Source organism: Melozone crissalis, unplaced genomic scaffold (genome assembly GCF_028551555.1).
Source record: "Melozone crissalis strain CALT ecotype California unplaced genomic scaffold, PUWL_Pcris_2 ptg000187l_1, whole genome shotgun sequence".
Taxonomy (NCBI): Eukaryota; Metazoa; Chordata; class Aves; order Passeriformes; family Passerellidae; genus Melozone; species Melozone crissalis.
Window position 1 is genome coordinate 742,979 of NW_026535952.1, and position 18,358 is coordinate 761,336.

At 48.2% G+C, this 18,358-nt stretch overlaps 2 protein-coding genes across 3 annotated transcripts in view; both read left to right on the top strand.

Annotated features, from left to right (window-relative positions):
• Positions 1–18,358, top strand: part of CRYZL1 (crystallin zeta like 1) — a 286,566-nt gene that overhangs the window by 32,529 nt on the left and 235,679 nt on the right. The window lies entirely within an intron of this gene.
• IFNAR2 (interferon alpha and beta receptor subunit 2) lies at positions 5,935–18,297 on the top strand. 2 transcript variants are annotated; one of them, XM_054293774.1, is made up of 10 exons: positions 5,935–6,048; positions 7,810–8,122; positions 9,360–9,456; positions 11,928–11,969; positions 12,247–12,370; positions 12,699–12,868; positions 14,100–14,272; positions 14,529–14,691; positions 15,341–15,459; positions 16,854–18,297. In XM_054293774.1, the coding sequence occupies exons 3-10, from the start codon at positions 9,408–9,410 to the stop codon at positions 17,535–17,537; spliced, it is 1,524 nt and encodes a 507-aa protein (XP_054149749.1). In that variant the 5' UTR covers positions 5,935–6,048; positions 7,810–8,122; positions 9,360–9,407; the 3' UTR covers positions 17,538–18,297. The 2 variants fall into 2 exon arrangements, with proteins under 2 accessions (XP_054149749.1, XP_054149750.1); XM_054293775.1 differs by lacking the exons at positions 5,935–6,048; positions 7,810–8,122; positions 9,360–9,456 and adding an exon at positions 10,514–11,323 and having other exon boundaries at positions 11,902–11,969.

An 18,358-nucleotide genomic window follows, 5' to 3' on the forward strand; every position in this document is an offset into this window, starting at 1 on the left:
AGCTACAGGAACACTGAAATTCTGAAATTCCATCCCCCTTTATTCAGCCTCCACGGGCTGGTTCATGTGCATTCCATGTCAAATCCTGAGGAAAAACTTCCCAGGACTGGAAATCCACCAGCTTCCCAGAAGTTTACAAAAGGGAAAATATAAATAAACCCCCCTGAGGTCCAGGCTTCACAGGTCCCCCAAACCAAGGGGGTTGGGATTTCCAGCATCCTCCTCCCAGTCCTGTCAGATTTAGTTCTTTTTTGACTTTCTACAATTTGTTTTGTATTTTTCTACAAATTCATTTCCCACATTCTCTTATAGAACAAAACAAATCCAACTGCTCCACCAGCGCAGCTGTATCATTTTGCTATTTCTGTGCTCCACCTGAGCGAGGAGGCAGAGCAGAGCAGAGAAACAGAAATTATTATTTCATCTGGTGTGTGCACTGAGAACAATTGCCATCCATATTGATTAACCTATGGAGATTCAGGGCCCAGGGGCTGTGAAATCCCAGCTGGGGCAGGATCTGCTCTGGGGAACACTGGTTGCATGTGCCTGTGTTTGTATTTGTCTGAGAGCCCTGGAAACCACTGGGGCCGTGTGGAGCCTTAACTTCTGTTTGCCAGGCTGGGATTAAATGTGTGAGACAGAATTTCTTGTTGGCACTCAGATGTTTATCAGTTCTTGTCTCTGTCACAGGCTCACAAACCCTGAGTTCTGCAGCACTTCACTCCAACAAACTAAAAATGGAGCCCTGTCTCTCTCTACAAGGCCTTTGAAGGCCTTTAAATAATAATAATAATAATAATAATAATAATAATAATAATAATAATAATAATAATAAACAACTGTCCAATTAAGAAATGACACCTAAATTGTTTTTTACTTTTAACCCAATACCCAACCACCCGTGCCCACAATGGGGACTTTTTTATCCAATGACACAAAACCACCCAAACCCATGGAGAAGAAGGGGAAGGAGAAAGAGAAGGAGAAGGAGAAGAAGAAGAAGAGGAAGAAGAAGAAGAAGAAGAAGAAGAAGAAGAAGAAGAAGAAGAAGAAGAAGGGGAAGAAGAAGGGGAAGAAGAAGGAGCAACCTCCACCCCAAAACCTCCATCTTGCTTTCTGTCTATTCCTGTATTCTAACAGTATATTATTAAATATCTATTACTGTATTCTAAACCCTTAAACTCCATGTGAAAACCACGTTCACTCTCTTGTGAAAATTAAAAAGTTTAATCAAGGACAATAGGAGACAAGGGCAAAGAGCAAAGGTTGTTACACCAGGTGTATTTTGGCACCTAGCCCAGAGCACACTGGTATTTTTGGGGCTATTCCTTAAATATTCTTTTCATTATATTAGCTTGCTGTATATTTATAGACTTTCATGTATAGTGAACTTTTTCTTCAAATTTAGTTTACATGTTTCAAGAGTTGTTTAGGATGGCTCCTCTTCAGGTCTGCCTGTTTAGAGTCTGCATATTTTTTGGTTGTAATTTTAGTAAATTCTTATCACTTCCAGTTTCTAGGCCTTAGTCTGCACTGTCTTTAGATGGAGAGTGTTAACAGTTAGCAGATTTGTAGCAAGTGCCATCATTTTATGTTTATTGGGTGTTATCTCATCTAAATACACATTTTAATACAGCATTGCTATTTCATTACTATGTCCAAGCTTAATTAGTAACAGAAATAAAAACTATATATTCATAACAAAGTTACTTTAACATCACACATATAAAATCCATTTTAATATCTGTGAAAAGCCAATATTGTAATATGTATCTATAACACTCTGAGTTTCCCACCCTGTGATATCACACACTTCCATTCAAACTCCACAATCCCAGTTCTGTCATTCCATTCTGGAAGCTTCTCCAGGCCCTCAGGTCAGTGCAGTGTTCTCTGGGGGTCAGTGCCTGGCAGCACAGAAAGGCTGGAATTCTCAGTAAAAATCTGGAATTCTCAGTAAAAATCTGGAATTCTCAGTAAAAATCTGGAATTCTCAGTTCCAGCAGTGCCACCCAGGGAATGATGCGTTATAGCCAGAATTGTGCAGTTCCTGCAGCTCTTTACCAGCAATGATTAAAGTTACCCTAAAACAGAGTAATCAGAAAAAACCCCAGACCAGTTAGGAATTTTAGCAGCCCCAGAAAGCATTTGATGGCCTTTTAGCTCAGTGCTGGTTTTTAATGAGTGTAAATCACCAGAGATTCTGCCCCCCTGTAAGCTTTGTTGTCTTCACTGTGGTGCCACAAATTCACAAAACTTGGGTTAAAGAGTCGTGGAATCATAGAAATGTAGACTATTTTGGGTTGGAGGGAACTCAATGATCATTTAATTACTTAATTCCACCCCTGCCATGGGCAGGGACACCTTCCACTGTCCCAGGGTGCTTACTGTTGTTAGCTATTTTCTGTGGTTAGAACTTTATCTAGGGTTAGATATTTACTGTTAGATATTTACTGTTACTAGATATTTATCTAGTGTTAGATATTTACTTACTGTTAGATATTTCTCTTGTTAGATGTTTACTATTTTAGATGCTTATTATTGTTAGTTGTTTACTATTGTTAGATAGTTGTCTGTTATTAAATACTTATAATTAGTAGATATTTAGATCAGAGATTCAACAAAGGTTTTGTCAGGCCCCTAAAGGGGTAGAAATGATGGCTCAGGTTTGGCTTTTCTATTTTTCACATTCTGTGCTGCTTCAGTGTGTGGCTCTGGGTTCACATTCAGGGATGGTGAGCTCTGTGCACAGAGCAGGGAGACAAAACAATTCCTGCTCCAGCTGGGCACCAAGGACAAATGATCCCAATCTCAGCCCAGGAGCACAAACCCCGTGGGCTGCAGAGAGAAAAACAAGCAGGGTGGGACTGCCTGGGCTAAAGCTGGAATGGGACAATGAACTGCAAGGTGCAAATGGAGCAGAACTGATCCCAGGGACAGATCCCGTGCCCGGCCGTGCATTTTGGGGCCATTTTGGTTCATTTTGGGTGCAGCCCTGACTGGGCTCTGGTGCTGCCCAAGGTGCATCCATGGATGTTGTAGTTGAGATGGAGACAATGCAAAGCCACACACAATTTTCAGAAGGCTTCAAGCTGTTTTTATTCTAGCATGGATGCTTTTTACACATTCTTACAAAGCTCAGAAGTTTACTCATTGGTCACAAAAACAAAGTGCTCATTGGAATGGGCAGGTGCAGAAACCTTCTCAGGTTTCTCTTTTTTCTCCTTTATTTTGTGGTTTCTGTGTCAATGATCTTGGCAGGAAATTCTTTCAGGGGTGAACATGGATCAAACTTCTCTCTGGCTCACAGAAATCACTGTAAAACCTCTCTTACACATGGAGGCCTTTTAATAAATCCCTACTTTATTCTTTAGTTCTGCCAGTCTCTGCTCTAGGTCGGCCTTCCCACGGCATCACCAACGTCCAGCCTGGCCTTGGGCACTGCCAGGGATGCAGGGGCAGCCCCAGCTGCTCTGGGCACCCTGTGCCAGGGCCTGCCCACCCTGCCAGGGAGGAACCTGAGCCTGGAAAGGGATTTCAAACAACCCTGCCCAAAACAAGAGGGTTCTCAGCACACTGAAGGTCTCACCAGGTTTCAGAGCCAACAAAGGGAGCAGAAATGTGCCCGGTGTCAGAGCTGGAGACAAAGCCCAGAGGGGCAGAAGGGGACAGGGATGAGTGGTGTGCTGGAGAAACCGCACAGGGCTGCTGTGGCTCCAGCCTTGCACAGGAAATCTCCCAAAACAAAGTGAAAGCAGCTTTTGTGGGGACAGAAAGCACAGCTGGGCCACCGCATACCTGGCAGCACGGCAGAGCACAGGGCCAGCACCGCACAGGAAGGGCGTGCATTAAAAATAATGATAATAATTTTAAAAAATTAATTACTGGCTTTTATTTTGAGTGTGCTGATCCATGACACACTGGGAGGTTTATTAAACTGAGTTGATGCTCAGACAGAACTCAATATTCCAAAAGGTTGATGAAAACTTGCCAAGACAAAGAGCATAAATCTGTGTATACTGAATTTTAACACAAGTAGCTCCCAGCAGACTTCCCAAAGGCTTTTCCAGTAGTTTTTCCTAGAGAAACAGCATCACCTTCAGGCTAAAATAAGACATAGTTTTTTTAACTGGGAAAACATAGAGAAATTCTTCTCAAAATCTTCCACATTTTTTATTTCTTTCTGAGCCAAGATTGCAAAACATGAACATGCAAAAAAAGAAAAATAAATAGGACTGTACACAAATTTTAAAAAAATTGGAGGGAAGGAGCAGTCTCTCCTAGTTTTGGATGCACTGAAGTTTCAGAAGAGCCCACAGAGAAAAAAATCAAGAGAGCAAAAATATAAATATGTATTTTTTGTTCTCCATTTCTTTGAAAAGGGCCACTTTTACCAAGTACTGTGGCAATTACTCTGCAAGCTGAAATCCACAGTGACAACACCACAGACAAAAGGTCTGCCTGGTGGAGGAGCAGTAAAAACAGGATGTTTCAGGCTGCGCAAGAAGAGGTTTTCAGCAGAAATCAGATGGCTGCTCCAAATTCAGACACCAGACACTAAACCACAGAAGGAAATGTTTGTGCCATTGCTCCCCACAAAGAGCAAACCCTCTCTGCTGAGGGCAAAGGGGAGGCTCCCTGCTCATGGCACGGGCTGAGGTGAGCTTTGGGCTCCCTCCCAGCCAAACCAACTCCACAATTCTGTGTTTTAAACCAGACTGGATTCACTGTGCCAGGGAAATCCCAGTGAGCTCTCCAGGTTGTTTTCTCTAATTCTGCTCTGCAACTGAGAAGCAGAGGGCAGAGGCTGCAGAGAGCAGGAAATTCTCTTAAGTAGTATGTTAAATACAGTTTTAGGTTGCAACAAAATTAAAATAGAAACTATGCTATGTAAGATACTTTTTAAAGAAAGGACACACCAAGATAGCAGCCACAGGACACCTGAGTCTTTCAGAGAAAGAGAATTTATTGCTCCATTATCAGGAGAAATGAACTTCTTCCTGCCTGCTCAGCCCTGGAGACGCCGTCAGGATTCAGAGGAAGGAGCTGACACTGCCCAGCCAGAATCCTGTGTTTGAATGGAATTTATGCATCATGGATGAGCTGTATGAATATGCAACAGGTTATTGTTTTTAGGGTTAATCCTCTGTTAACATGGGTCCTTTTTCGGGCTTGTGCTGCCCAAAAAAGGTACCCGGGCTGTCCATAACTCTTTGTTTCTATTGTCTCATATTGTCCTAATCCAAATTATTGTATTGTCCTAGTCCAGATTATTATTACTACAATTGTATTACTATTTTTATAAGCATTTTATTACTATTAAACTTTTAACATTTCAAAAACAAGTGACTGGCGTTTTTCGCACCTTCAGAGGGAAGTGCAGGTGATGGTGTCCCCTGGATCCGTGGCAGTGCCAAGGCCAGGTTGGCATCGGGGCTGGGAGCAGCCTGGCACAGTGGGAGGTGTCCCTGCCATGGCAGGGGTGGCACTGGGTGGGATTTAAGGTCCCTTCCATCCCAATCCTGCTCTGTAACCGCGGAAGGGGATCAGCCGCCGCTCCCGCTGCTTTCTCGCCAGCGAACACCGCAGAGCCGGGGGTGAAGCGGGTCCGGACGAGTGACAGAAACAGAAATAAAGGGAGGAACGGAAATAAAGGCAGGAACGGAAATAAAGGCAGGAACCGAACTAAAGGCAGCAAATGCCTTTCCGCGGGTGCGGGGAGCGAGCGGCGCCCTCAGGAAGCGCCGCCAAGGCGCCGCTGGGCGGGGCCTGAGGGGAAGGGGCGGGGCTTCGTGAGATGGAGGCGTGGTTTGTGAGTGATTGGGGCGTGGTTTGCCTGTGTAGGGGCGTGGTCTTGTCACTTATGGGCGTGGTCTGTGTGTGGGCGTGGCTAACACCCCGCCGTCCGCGCCGCCATTTTCCGCTATGCGATGGAGCGGGTGGTAACGCTGGGATCGATGGGCGTCGGTCGCATTGATAAAGGGCGATAGACGCGGTCAGCAGCGATGAGGAGCCGCAGCGGAGCCCCTGGGCGTTCCCCGCCGCGAGGTAGGGCTGGCAGGCGTGGGTGTGTGCGGTGCCGTGTCCCCCCGCTGCCCCCGGGCGCGGCCTGCGGTGCCAATGGAGCGGATCCCTGAGGGGAGCGGGGCGCGCTCCTTCCCCCGGCTGAGGGCAGCGGTCTGGGCCCTGCCCGGGCATTCCTGGGGGGCTCTGCTGGAGCCGTGTGGGGCTCGGGCCCATGGGGAGCCGCCTGAACCGCACACGGAGCCCCGAAACCCCGCCGGGTTGGCCCTTGGCAGCGTCCCGCTCGCTGCATTGGCCCCGGCCATGGCCCGGGAGGTGCCTGGGGAGGGTTTGGTGTGGGGATCGCACCAGGGGCTGGTGGCTGGAGGAGCAGCGGCTGCCGAGGGCTCTCGCAGCGCCCCCTTGTCCCAGGCGTGGTTTGCTGTGTCCCAAACCCCTGGGGCTGGCACAGCCCTGCCAGCCCATGCAGTGCCAGCTGTGCCCACCTTGTGCCCAGCCCAGAGCACTCAGTGCCACCTCCAGGGCACACCTGCAGGGATGGGCACTGCAAAGCTCCCTGGGCAGCCCCTGCCAAGGCCTGAGCTCCCTTTCCATGGGCAAATTGCTGCTGCTGTCCCAGCTGAGCCTGCCCTGGTCCAGCCTGGGGTGTCTCCTCCCCAGCACTGTGGCAGCCCGTGGGATGAGGGCTGTTGGTAATGGCTGTGGGTTATTAGGTTAAGTGATTTCCATGTCCTTAGAAGCGGTTTATCCAAAGTCTCCCAGTAGTCGAGGGTGGGAATAATGCTACAGGCGCAGTGTGGTTCCCTGGCCCGGGTGGATTTAGGATTTTACAGAGCACTAGGGGTGTCAGGATGGTGCCAGACTCTGCTCAGTGGTGCCAGTGGCAGGACAAGGAGCAATGTGCAGGGACTAAAACACATCAATTGCAGCCCAGCCTGAGGCAGAACTTCCTTCCCTGGAGGGGCAGAGCCCTGGAACAGCTGCCCAGGGAGGGGCTAGAGTCTCTGGAGACATCGCAAACCCCCTGGGCACGTTCCTGTGTCCCTGCTGCCCTGACCCTGCCTGGGCAGGGCTGGGCTGGGTGGGCTCAGAGCTCCCTGTGCAGGCTCAGAATGTTCCTCTGCAGACTTCCCTGCTGTCCGTGAGCATCTCTGCTTCTCTCAGTGTTCCCCTAAGCTGATTTATGTAAGTAAATAGACCATCTGCTTCTTTCAGAGAATTGGGGGAGAGCTTTTCTGAAATATGAGCCACTGACTTTCAAAATCTCAAAGCTGTTTGTTTTTTTTTTTTTTTCTTTTCTGAAGAAAAGAAGCAAATATAACCCCATCCAGCCTGAACCTGAGAGCCACTAAAGTGATTCCTTTAGAGAAGAAGCTGCAGGGAGAGCTCAGAGCCCCTGGCAGGGCCTGCAGGGGCTCCAGCAGAGCTGCAGAGGGACTGGGGACAAGGCCTGCAGGGACAGCACCCAGGGAATGGCTGCCAGTGCCAGAGGGCAGGGCTGGGTGGGATCTTGGCCATGAGGAATTGTTCCCTGGCAGGGTGGGCAGGCCCTGGCACAGGGTGCCCAGAGCAGCTGGGGCTGCCCCTGCATCCCTGGCAGTGCCCAAGGCCAGGCTGGGCACTGGGGACAGTGGGAGGTGTCCCTGCCGTGGCAGGGGTGGCACTGGGTGGGATTTGGGGTCCCTCCAGCCCAAACCTTTTGTGATTCCATGATTTTATGAGTCAGAGAGTGACATGAGGCTGCACTCACTGCTGCACTCACTGCTCTCCATGGCTTCTCCACAGGGATTGATGCAGCTCTGAAGAGGAGGACCAACAAAAGCTCACCAGAGTTCTGACAGAAATGGTTTTCCCCTGGAATCTCCCTGGCAGTGGTAGTTCTGCAGAGGACATCCAGCTTTAGAATCCTGGAGATGAGCACATTTTATCCCATTTTCCCAGGCAGTGGAAGGTGCTGAAGAAGTAACCTGGCCCTGAGCGTGCCCCATGTGGGAGCCTCCTTTGCTCAGCAGCCAGAGGCAGCCAGGAGCCTGGTGTGGTTCCCAGAGTGGGATTATTGCCAGTGTTATCCCTGCAGCATGGCCAGCCAGGATCCCAGGTACACACAGCACATCCCCGTGGGCAGGGAGTGCTTCAGACAGGGCCTGGGGGAGCTGAGGGGTTATCAGGGAAAGGAAACCATTTACCAAGGGAATGCAGGTGCCCAAGGCTGCTCCTGAAGGGAACTCTCTGGAAGGTCCCAGCCTGCAGGTGCAGCTGCTCTTTGGAATGAATTCTGCTGGAATGAATGAGCCCAGTGAGGGGAGGAGAGCATCCCCTGGGGCTGTGGGACTGTCACTTGCACAGATCCGAGTTCCTAACACTTACCCAGTGCCTTCCTACACTCTGAGCACTGGGAGATTGACTTCTCAGATAAAGGGTTTAGTTCCTGTGTTAATATATTAATATTATATGAATATATATACTATATAATAATATTATATGTATATATAATATTATGTATATATGTATAGTAATATTATATGAATATAACACACTATCCTGTGTTAATATATGAATATACAGGGTTATATGTTAATATATTAATATATTCATATATAGAGTGTGCTCTAGCATGATTTTAAGCTGGTTGTTTTGTAGAAAAATAATTCCAGTTGTATTTGCAAATAGTGTTAAATTAAAAAGCAGTTAATTTTTGTTAAACCTGGGGGGAAGATTCTTTAGAAACAGATACACCTTTGCCCAGCTAACTCAAAACCACATCCTGTGGATATTAATGTTATGGGCATGTTAAATACAGTACAAAATAACAGTGGAGAGAAGGATTATTTTAATAGACCTTATGCAATAAAAAGTTGTAACAAGCTTCATAACTTCTTTATAATTAATTTTTTTCTAAGTGCTCTGTTGATCTTTTCCCTTTTTGGAAACAATTCCTACAATGGTGATGAGTTTATTTCAAACAAAGCCAAGCAAAATTTGTTTTCATTGTATTAATGAAGTTGGAGTGAGTGGTGTTGAATTTTCAGATACTATCTAAATGCAAAGTTAATATAAATAATTATACAGTGGTTTCTGCTTTATTTGAAGTGGTAGGAGCCCATTCCATGTGAAAAAAGGGAAGTGCTGTTGCCATGGAAATGGACCAAAATTGCCATTAAATGATAAAGATCAGTGCTCTCCCCCAGTAACTCTTTCAGTACCACTGCCCTCCCTCAGCCACTGGAGAGGGTAAAACAATTCTGTACAGAAACCTTGGGTTAGTTAAAAGTGATTTACTAGGTAATTTACTGTGATCATTTAGTAAAATGTGCTTGTTTTTCATGTGCTTGTAGGAGCAGAAGCAAATTGTTCCTTTTGCAAGCAGAGAGGTTTGTTTGTTAATGTCCATGAGAACCCCAATGGATGTGCCAATGCCTCTCTGTCAGCTTGGTAAGTCCTGAACCTTTGTGGTAGAGAGCAGCATGCAGGGGGGTCGTTAATTCATTAATTATCCTGCTGAGTTAATGAAGTGAGAGACCATCATGGTATTGTGGAACCTCCCTGGAGTAATTCCCAGAGTAAGGATCTGTGCTGTTACCCCTGCCTGCTCCGTTCTGTGCATAAACCATGAGCAGGGCTGGAGCCAGGCTGGAGAGCTGGGAATGCTCAACCAGGGGAAGGGAAAGCTGCAGGGAGAGCTCAGAGCCCCTGGCAGGGCCTGCAGGGGCTCCAGCAGAGCTGCAGAGGGACTGGGGACAAGGCCTGCAGGGACAGCACCCAGGGAATGGCTGCCAGTGCCAGAGGGCAGGGCTGGGTGGGATCTTAGCAATGAGGAATAGTTCCCTGGCACAGGGTGCCCAGAGCAGCTGGGGCTGCCCCTGCATCCCTGGCAGTGCCCGAGGCCAGGCTGGGCACTGGGGACAGTGGGAGGTGTCCCTGCCATGGCAGGGTGGGAATGGATAACCTTTAGGGTCACTGCCAGCCCAAACCAGTCTGGGATTCATGCCTGATTCCTCCATGCCTGAACTGGTGACTCTGGCCCCAGAGTGGGCTTTAGGTCCCTTCCAGGCCATTCCATCCCGTGGTTCTGCCTCCCTGCATGCCCAGGAGCTCTCAGGTACATGTGAGGGTTTTTATTTTTTAATCTGAGTTTTTCCGGCACTCCTCAGTTTCTGCATCAGCAGGTGAAACCAGCTCAATTTGGCTGAGCTGTACTTGTTATGAGAAGGGGATTTGTTAGGTTAGGGTCCTTTAATTCTGTAAAAAGGGTCAGATCATCATCCCAGAACCCCAGACTGGTTTGGGTTGGGAGGGACCTTAAATCCCACCCAGTGCCACCCCTGCCATGGCAGGGACACCTCCCCTGTCCCAGCCCCAGTGCCCAGCCTGGCCTGGGACACTGCCAGGGTGGTAGGCTCTCGAAGATGCTACAGAGGATTCCCCATGCAGATTGCAGACCATCCCTGTTTCCGCAGGCTGAACGTTCCCAGTTACTCGTTCTCAGATATTTATCTTGGCTGTGTCTTCTTTGTAAGAGTGCAGAACAAACAGTTTTGCAACTGTTCAACTTCCTTTGCTGAACTTGTTTGTTGAAACAAAGTTCAGAGGCAGTTTGAGCTCTGGACTGAAAGGAATTTGGTTTGGATGGAGAAGAAGCATTGAAAAATCAAATAATGCTCACTGGAATGCAGCAGCAATTCAGCAGACACAATTCATTATGAATCTGAGCTTGTGTTCAGATAATAATAATTAAAATATTGCTTGATTTATCCCCACTGGACTTTTTTTCCAAATAGGTGATTTCCTAGCTGGTAAGAAATCCATTGTTCTACATTTAGCTCCAGTTAAACCCGTGATTTGTGGATCTACATAAAGATTGTTTAAATTCTCTAATTCAAGGCCCAGATTTCTCTTTTCACAGTCATGCTGACTGTGGCACATCTTTTTATCACAACAGGTTGAGACAAAAGAGAGCTTTAGGGAAGATAAGGAAGGAACTGTCCAGATTTTCCCATGGAATTCATGTAAAACAGAAATGTGTTTGGAATTAAAGCAGTGACTGCTTTGGCCAACTGGGTGTGGGAGTCAGCATCTTCTGAGTCAGAGGCATGACCACAAAAATGCCTTAAAACAAGAACAGGAAGTTTCTTTTTATTGCACTCAAAGCAAAAGGGAGGCTGAAGGGTCTTGAGAAAAAAGAAAATTAGAGGAGTCAGAACAAAACTTCAAGTGTTTGGAAGCACTGTGTGGAAAAGATGGGAATGATGAGAAGCTGGGTTAATCAAGGAAAAGAATCCTGGATGCAGTGAGAGCCAGGGTGGGTCACAGGCTCCTGGGGAGGTTCTGCAGGAACATGGAGGAACCTCTGGAATGCAGGATTGCCCAGGGAAGCTGGGGCTGCCCCTGGGTCCCTGGCAGTGCCCAAGGCCAGCTGGCAGCAGCCTGGCACGGTGGGAGGAGTCCCTGCCATGGCAGGGGTGGCACTGGGTGCTCTTTAAGGTCCCTTCCAACCCAAACCCTGCTGGGGTCTGTGAGGATCAGTCAAGCAACAATGGAATATTTTCCCAGATCAGCCCTAAAATTCTTGAGGTGGCTTGAAAAGGTGTCTGAAATAGTCAGAGTCTTCTGAGAGATGATTTGATGAGAACACCTCGGGTGGTTTTGCTGACCCTGAATCCTGAACCTCACAGGGAGGGATCCAGGAAGCAGCTCCTCCTTGGAGTCCCAGGTTCATGGACACTTCTCCCAGGCTCTGGAGGAGCGGGGAAAGGGTGGGAAAGTGTAGGAAGGTGTGAAAGAAAGTAGCAGTTCCCCCAGGGAGTGCTGGGTATGAACCAATTGTTGCAAATGAGTAATTACAATACAAGTCAGGTGCTGTGGATGGATACACCAGAGCATTAATACAGAGTTTCACTTTCCAGTGTGCCTCACCTTTCTGTCTGCAGCTGTTTGCAGCCTGCCTGGTAAGAGTGTTACCATCTCTAAAATGCTTTTCCTAACACATTTCATAGCTTGCACGTCCTCACCAATCATCATTTGGAACTTCATGCTCTTTGGAGAAATGTGCACATGTGCACAGTGCTTTGCATTGCTGTGTCTGCTGTGCTGAGCTCTCCCCTGTGGCTGCTTTTTGGGGCAAATCTTGAGCTGCTCTAAATGGCTTTGTTTATTTATTAGAATGGTTGCAAAGCTCAGAGTTGTTTGTTGGGGTTTTTTTTTTTGTTATTTTTTCCTTTCTAGAGAGAAAGGGGCTTCCTTACAACCTCCAGATGGACTCCCACAATTTCCAGCACGTTTTGTCCTGGCAGGCAGAACATGACCCAGCTGTGCCAGCATCCTACAACGTGCTCTACAAAGACTACAGGCAAGTCACACAAAATAAGGCACAAATTCTGCTTTTAATGGTTATTGACCCAAAAAGGAGGGAGCTTTGCAGTGCCCATCCCTGCAGGTGTCCCCTGGAGGTGGCACTGAGTGCTCTGGGCTGGGGACAAGGTGGGCACAGCTGGCACTGCATGGGCTGGCAGGGCTTTGCCAGCATCAGGGATCACTGAAAATAATAAGGCTGAGGTTTTCTCTGTTTTTCTTGGTTTTTTTCTTAGTTTTTCTGAGTTTTTTTCCCTTGAGATGCTCTCCTCACACTGCCATGCCTTCTCACATCAGAGGAGTGAGACTCTTGCTCTTTCCTGCAGGAGCCAGGACTGGATGAGTGCTCAGCAGTGTTCAGGCACTGCCCAGCTCTCCTGTGAGCTGACAGAGGAGTTCAAGGCCATATATACTGAGTATTCTGTGTTTGTTCAGAGCATTGGAGGAGCTCAGCTGCTCAATTCTTCTCTGCTGCGTTTTGTGCCATTCGCTGAGAGTAAGTTCTGTCTCTGCATTTCTTCTTTTTGTAGTTTTCATTAGCAGCTGATCCTGAATTGTGTTCTGTTACCTTTGCTGTAAGACTCCACATTGCCTGTGTGGGTGGCTATTTGTATGTAGTATTTCATCTATGTGTAGTCCTGATTTGTAGTTCTCATAAAGGAATAAGGCTCTGGTTTTGAAATAAATACATTATAATTATCAAGAAAATACAGTTGTGCATTGACAAACACCAAGTAAAAATCTCTTGACTGTGTAAGCTATATAACTTAAAGAGCAACATTGTATTTGTGTGTTCACATAGTGAATGTTGAGTTTAATCGTGCCAGGTCTGCATAAGGTGTAGGGAAGAGATTGATGGACAAACAATCCATCTGCCCTTGTCTTTATTGCCAGAGGTGGCTTCACCCTTGGCTCTGCTCAAAATGGAGTTTTGAGCTCCCAGAGCTAAGAAATGTTGAGGAGCAGCTGGAGAGCTGTGGAGGATGAAGGGATGGTGTTTGCTCTGAGCTCAGCAGAGGCAGCTGCTGTGTCCCCTTGCAGGGCCAGCAGTGAGGGAACACGGAGGGAATGGGGAGAATGGGACAAGGAGAACTGAAGGAGAACATGCTGAGGAGGAGCCCTGCAGTCCCTGCAGTTGGTTTCATAAAAAGGGCAGGACGAGGGGGAATGGGTTTTAGCTGAAGGAGAGCAGGGTTACATGGATATTGGGAATGAGGAATTGTTCCCTGGCAGGGTGGGCAGGGGCTGGGATGGAATTCCCAGAGCAGCTGGGGCTGCCCCTGCATCCCTGGCAGTGCCCAAGGCCAGGCTGGGCACTGGGGCTGGAGCAGCCTGGGACAGTGGGAGGTGTCCCTGCCATGGCAGGGGTGGCACTGGGTGGGCTCTGAGGTTCTTCCCAACCCAAACCATTCCAGGATTCTGTTCTGTACTTTAACCTCAGCTTTAATCTCTTGTAGATACAAAGATCACATCTCTGTGAAGCTGGAGTAAAGCCTCTATTCCCTTTCTGCCTCTTCCTTCCACCCCTTTTCCTTTGAAGTCTGGCCCTGTAGGGAATGATGGTTTGTCTGTGGAGGTTAAATGTTGCAAGGCCTTGTGGATTTACAGCAGTGACCTCTCTGGAGTGTGCTGAGCCAGCCCTGTGTGCATCACAGAAATGGAATTGTCCTGGATAAGGTAGAACTGTATTTTTCCATCATTTTTTCCTCTCTCTTGTTTTCCAACAGCAATTCTGGGACCACCAGAAGTGAATGTCACTTCCTGTCTAAACTGCCTCAATGTCACCATAAAGCTGCCAGCCTCTCACTTCAGACAGAATGGGAAGCTGCAGTCTTTAATTGATATCTATCAAGAGCTGGATTATGATATCACCCTGAAGTCACAGGATGGAGAGCACAAGGTAGGGAAATTTGGGAATAGTTGTGCTTTAGGGGAGGAACACAGAGGGCATGAAATGGCTCTGATGGTTAACAGGCTCCCAAAACCAAATATGTGGATGAAAGCAAAAGAAAACAGAGAAATAGATTTCTTAGAAGAAAAGAGAGAGCATGGCCAGCAGAATCTGAGCTTCCTTTCCCTGCAGGGGCAGGTCAGGGGGAGGGAGCAGGGGCTCCTCCAGCCAATCACTGACTTCAAACCATTGCTTTTCATGGCAGAGGCCACGGCAGAGAACCACTGCAGAGGTGTTCAGTGTTGTCATTGAGGAGTTGTATCCCAGCAGGAATTACTGCCTGTCCGTGGGGGTCACTGCATCTCTGAACAAGAATTCTGTGCCCTCCCCCTGGAAATGTGTCACTGCAGACTCAGAGGCTCAGCAAGGTGATGGGGCTGTGGGCAGGGTGTGCACTGTGTTCTTTGGTGTAGGGACATTTACAGTTCAGTCCTGAAAAACAAATGATCACAGAATTCCAGAATATCCTGAGCTGCAGGGACCCCCAGGGACCCCCAGTGCCAGCCCTGCCCTGCCCAGAGCCCACCAAGCCCAGCCTGGGCAGCCCTGGCAGCGCTGGCCAAAGGCTGCTGGAGCTGTGGCAGCCTCGGGGCCGTGCCCATTCCCTGGGCAGTGCCAGCACCCTCTGGGCAAGAACTTTGCCCTAAATCCAACCTAAATCCCCAACCCCTGGGTGCTGTCCCTCAGGGCCTCACTGGCAGAGAGAAGCATCCCCAGAGAGAACCATTGTGGGTATTTAGGAGTGAAATGTAAACCCCCAGCACTCAGAGGGAACAAGTCTCTTGGCAATCCCCTGAGCCATACAGATCTCCACTAGCTCTGCAGAAAGATGGAGTCACTTCTTTTGTAATTCCTGAAGCTAATTTGGGATTTGGTCTTGTTCTGACTTTAATTTTCACAGATCCCTTCTAACCAAAATTATTGGGGGTTCCTGATAGCTGTTGTGACTGACAGATCTGGAATGTGGTGGTGGGACACTTCCTCCATGTGTGTTTATTTGATTTTTTTTCACTCCAGAGTACCATGAAGCTGCAGTGGCAGGTGCTGTCTGTGTTGCACTGATCATTGCTGCAGTCCTGAAGTGTGTGCATGCAGCAGGTTTCATTTTCCCAAAGTTCTCCCTTCCTCAGACCCTGGTATGTAACAGCTCTCAGAGGAGGTTTAACCGCTGGAATTTCCAGCCCTGTGCTTTAGGTACAAGTTCTGGAACAGCACAGAGTGTAGTTTACCTCAGTCCAAGATGCTCTCTAGGCTGTTAAGCTTTGTCTGATCTTCAGAACAAATGTTCAAAACCACTTCTTGCTATTTCTGTGACAAGTTACTCACAGAGAGGATCATCCCACCCTGCTCAGGGGGAACATCCAGGAATGTTTCACCCAGTTCTGGTCCCCACAGGGCACAAAAAGTGTGACCAGAGCAGGGCCAAGGGGGAAGCAGAGGGCTGGAGAAGCTGCCCTGTGAGGAGAGACTGGAGGAGAAGTTGTTCCACTGTTTCATAATAATAAAATAATCTCTCTTTGACTTTCTCTGTGATCAAGCACAGAGGGAGCCACTCCAGAGCCAGCTAGTTTATTTCCATAGATTGAATTTAAATGGATAATTTCATTCACAAATAATTGTGCCACTAAATTTCAATCACAAATAACAAGATTTCTTGTTTCTCTCTTTTATCTTTTTTTACTTGTTCTTTTTTTTTAGAGTCTCTGATTTCTTTTACATTTAATTCTGTAGGGTTTTTCAGCACAAATATTTTCCATTTTTTTCAAACATACCCAGAGCAGATGGGTGTCACTTTTTTCTAAGACTTCTTCCACATGTTTCTGTCCTTTGCTTATCATGTCCTTGTCATCACTCACATCCCAACAATTGCTGAACACATTACTAAGGAATATCTAAGCTTTATTTATTTTTTATTGTCAACTTGATAAATGCTTCAAATATTGAATAATCCTCTGAAGTGCAGGGGGAATACAGGGCTTGAGATGTTAAAATTGTGAAAATTCTTCAAAAGATAATTTCTAAAGGATGTTAAAATTGCTCAGCTGTGATAGAGGTTACTGCAAGAGTTGGGAGATGACAAGACTCAGCTCACCCTGGCAGGGTGGGCAGGCCCTGGCACAGGGTGCCCAGAGCAGCTGGGGCTGCCCCTGCATCCCTGGCAGTGCCCAAGGCCAGGCTGGGCACTGGGGACAGTGGGAGGTGTCCCTGCCATGGCAGGGGATTGGACTGTGATGATTTTTTAAGATCCCTTCTCACTCAAACCTTTCAGGGGTTCTGTGATGCTCAGGAATGAAAAAGAAGGAACAATTGTATTTGTCCTGGTTTAGGGCAAATTTGGGAGATAAAAGCATCATATAGTCGGCCTAGAATACCTAGATACCCTGAACTCTGCAGAAAAAGCCCAAACTGTGGCACAGAAGGAATCATTTGTTTGACAGCCTCATGGCTGGAGGTTATTTGGAGTTTTTTTCGTGGTGTTGTGAGCATATGTGCAAAAGTGGCTGATTATTTAATTCCTTTTACTCCCCAGGCATTCATCAGGAAGTTGGCCTACTCCCCGTGGGTGTCCGTGTCAGAAACAGTGGAACTGAACTCGGTGGAGATCATCCTCAGAGAGGTGAAGAGCAAGGCCAGGGGCTGCACAGGCAGTGCCAGTGACGACAGTGACAGTGACGACAGTGACAGTGGTGCCCCGTGTGACCACGACTACACCAGGCGGGGCAGGCCGGGCAGGGGCAGTGTCCCCCGGGGCTGTGCCACCCCCAGCAGCCCAGAGCAGTACTCAGCGAGCAGCACCTGTGAGCCCAGCAGCCCCCAGGCTGGGCACACGCCAGCTGCTGAGCCCCAGGAGCCCCAGGGCCACCCTGCAGGGCACAGGGACACGGGGAGCGAGCTGCTGAGCCCTCTGTGTGGGGACGGCCCCGAGCCCCAGGGGGACAGCGGGTGCTTCACCATCAGCCTGCACACGGTGCTGCTGGGCACCCTGGAGCAGGATGGGCACGGCCCTGCAGCTGCTGCCCCAGCCCAGGAGGATGCAGGGGACTGGCCCTGTGCTCATGGTGGGCAGGCAAAGCTGCTGCAGGACACGGCAAGTGGGCAGGGAGCACCTTGTGCTAACGACTTCCACGAGTGGCAAAACTCCTCCTCTTCCTCTGAGGAAAGCGACTCTTTGGACTCAGACACAGAGCAAGTAACCGGCTACATGAGGAGATGAAGAAGGGAGAACTGCTTTTACTTTATAACATAGCAATCAGTGTTGTCCAACTCTTATTTCTGGGCTGAACACACAGATCTTGTCCTTTCATTAACATCCTGTGGTGTGGGATCCTGCAGAAAGAGCTGGGGGTGTTTGTCTGGAGAAGGATCCAGAGAGACCTTAGAGCTCCTTCTGTGCCCAAAGGGGCTCCAAAGGAGGGGCTGTGGACAAGCTGTGGAGGGACAGGACAAGAGGGAATGGCTTCAAACTGACAGAGGGCAAGTTTGGATTAGAAATTGGTCCCTGTGAGGGTGGGGAGAGACAATTTCCAAGGCCTGCAGGGACAGGGCACAGGGAATGGCTGCCAGTGCCAGAGGGCAGGGCTGGGTGGGATCTTGGCAGTGAGGAATTGTTCCCTGGCAGGGTGGGCAGGCCCTGGCACAGGGTGCCCAGAGCAGCTGGGGCTGCCCCTGCATCCCTGGCAGTGCCCAAGGCCAGGCTGGGCACTGGGGCTGAAGCAGCCTGGCGCAGTGGGAGGTTGGTCTCCCAACCAGACCGCTTTTACAATTTTTTTATTCTTTATCTCTGTCAATGGATTTTTGTGAAACCTGTTCTGCTGGCTGGATATTGTATTTGTGCAGAGAGCACTGATCAAGTGGAAAAATGGGGGCAGAGACAGGAACGCTCAGCCGACAAAGGAGTGGATCGAGGCATTAATACATTTCTTGTATTTATTTTTGTATAATTTTGTACAATTACTGATTCATATTAAAATATTTTTATGACATTTAAAATCCAAATGAGCAATTTAAAATTGGTGTGAGCCACCTTGATGTGTG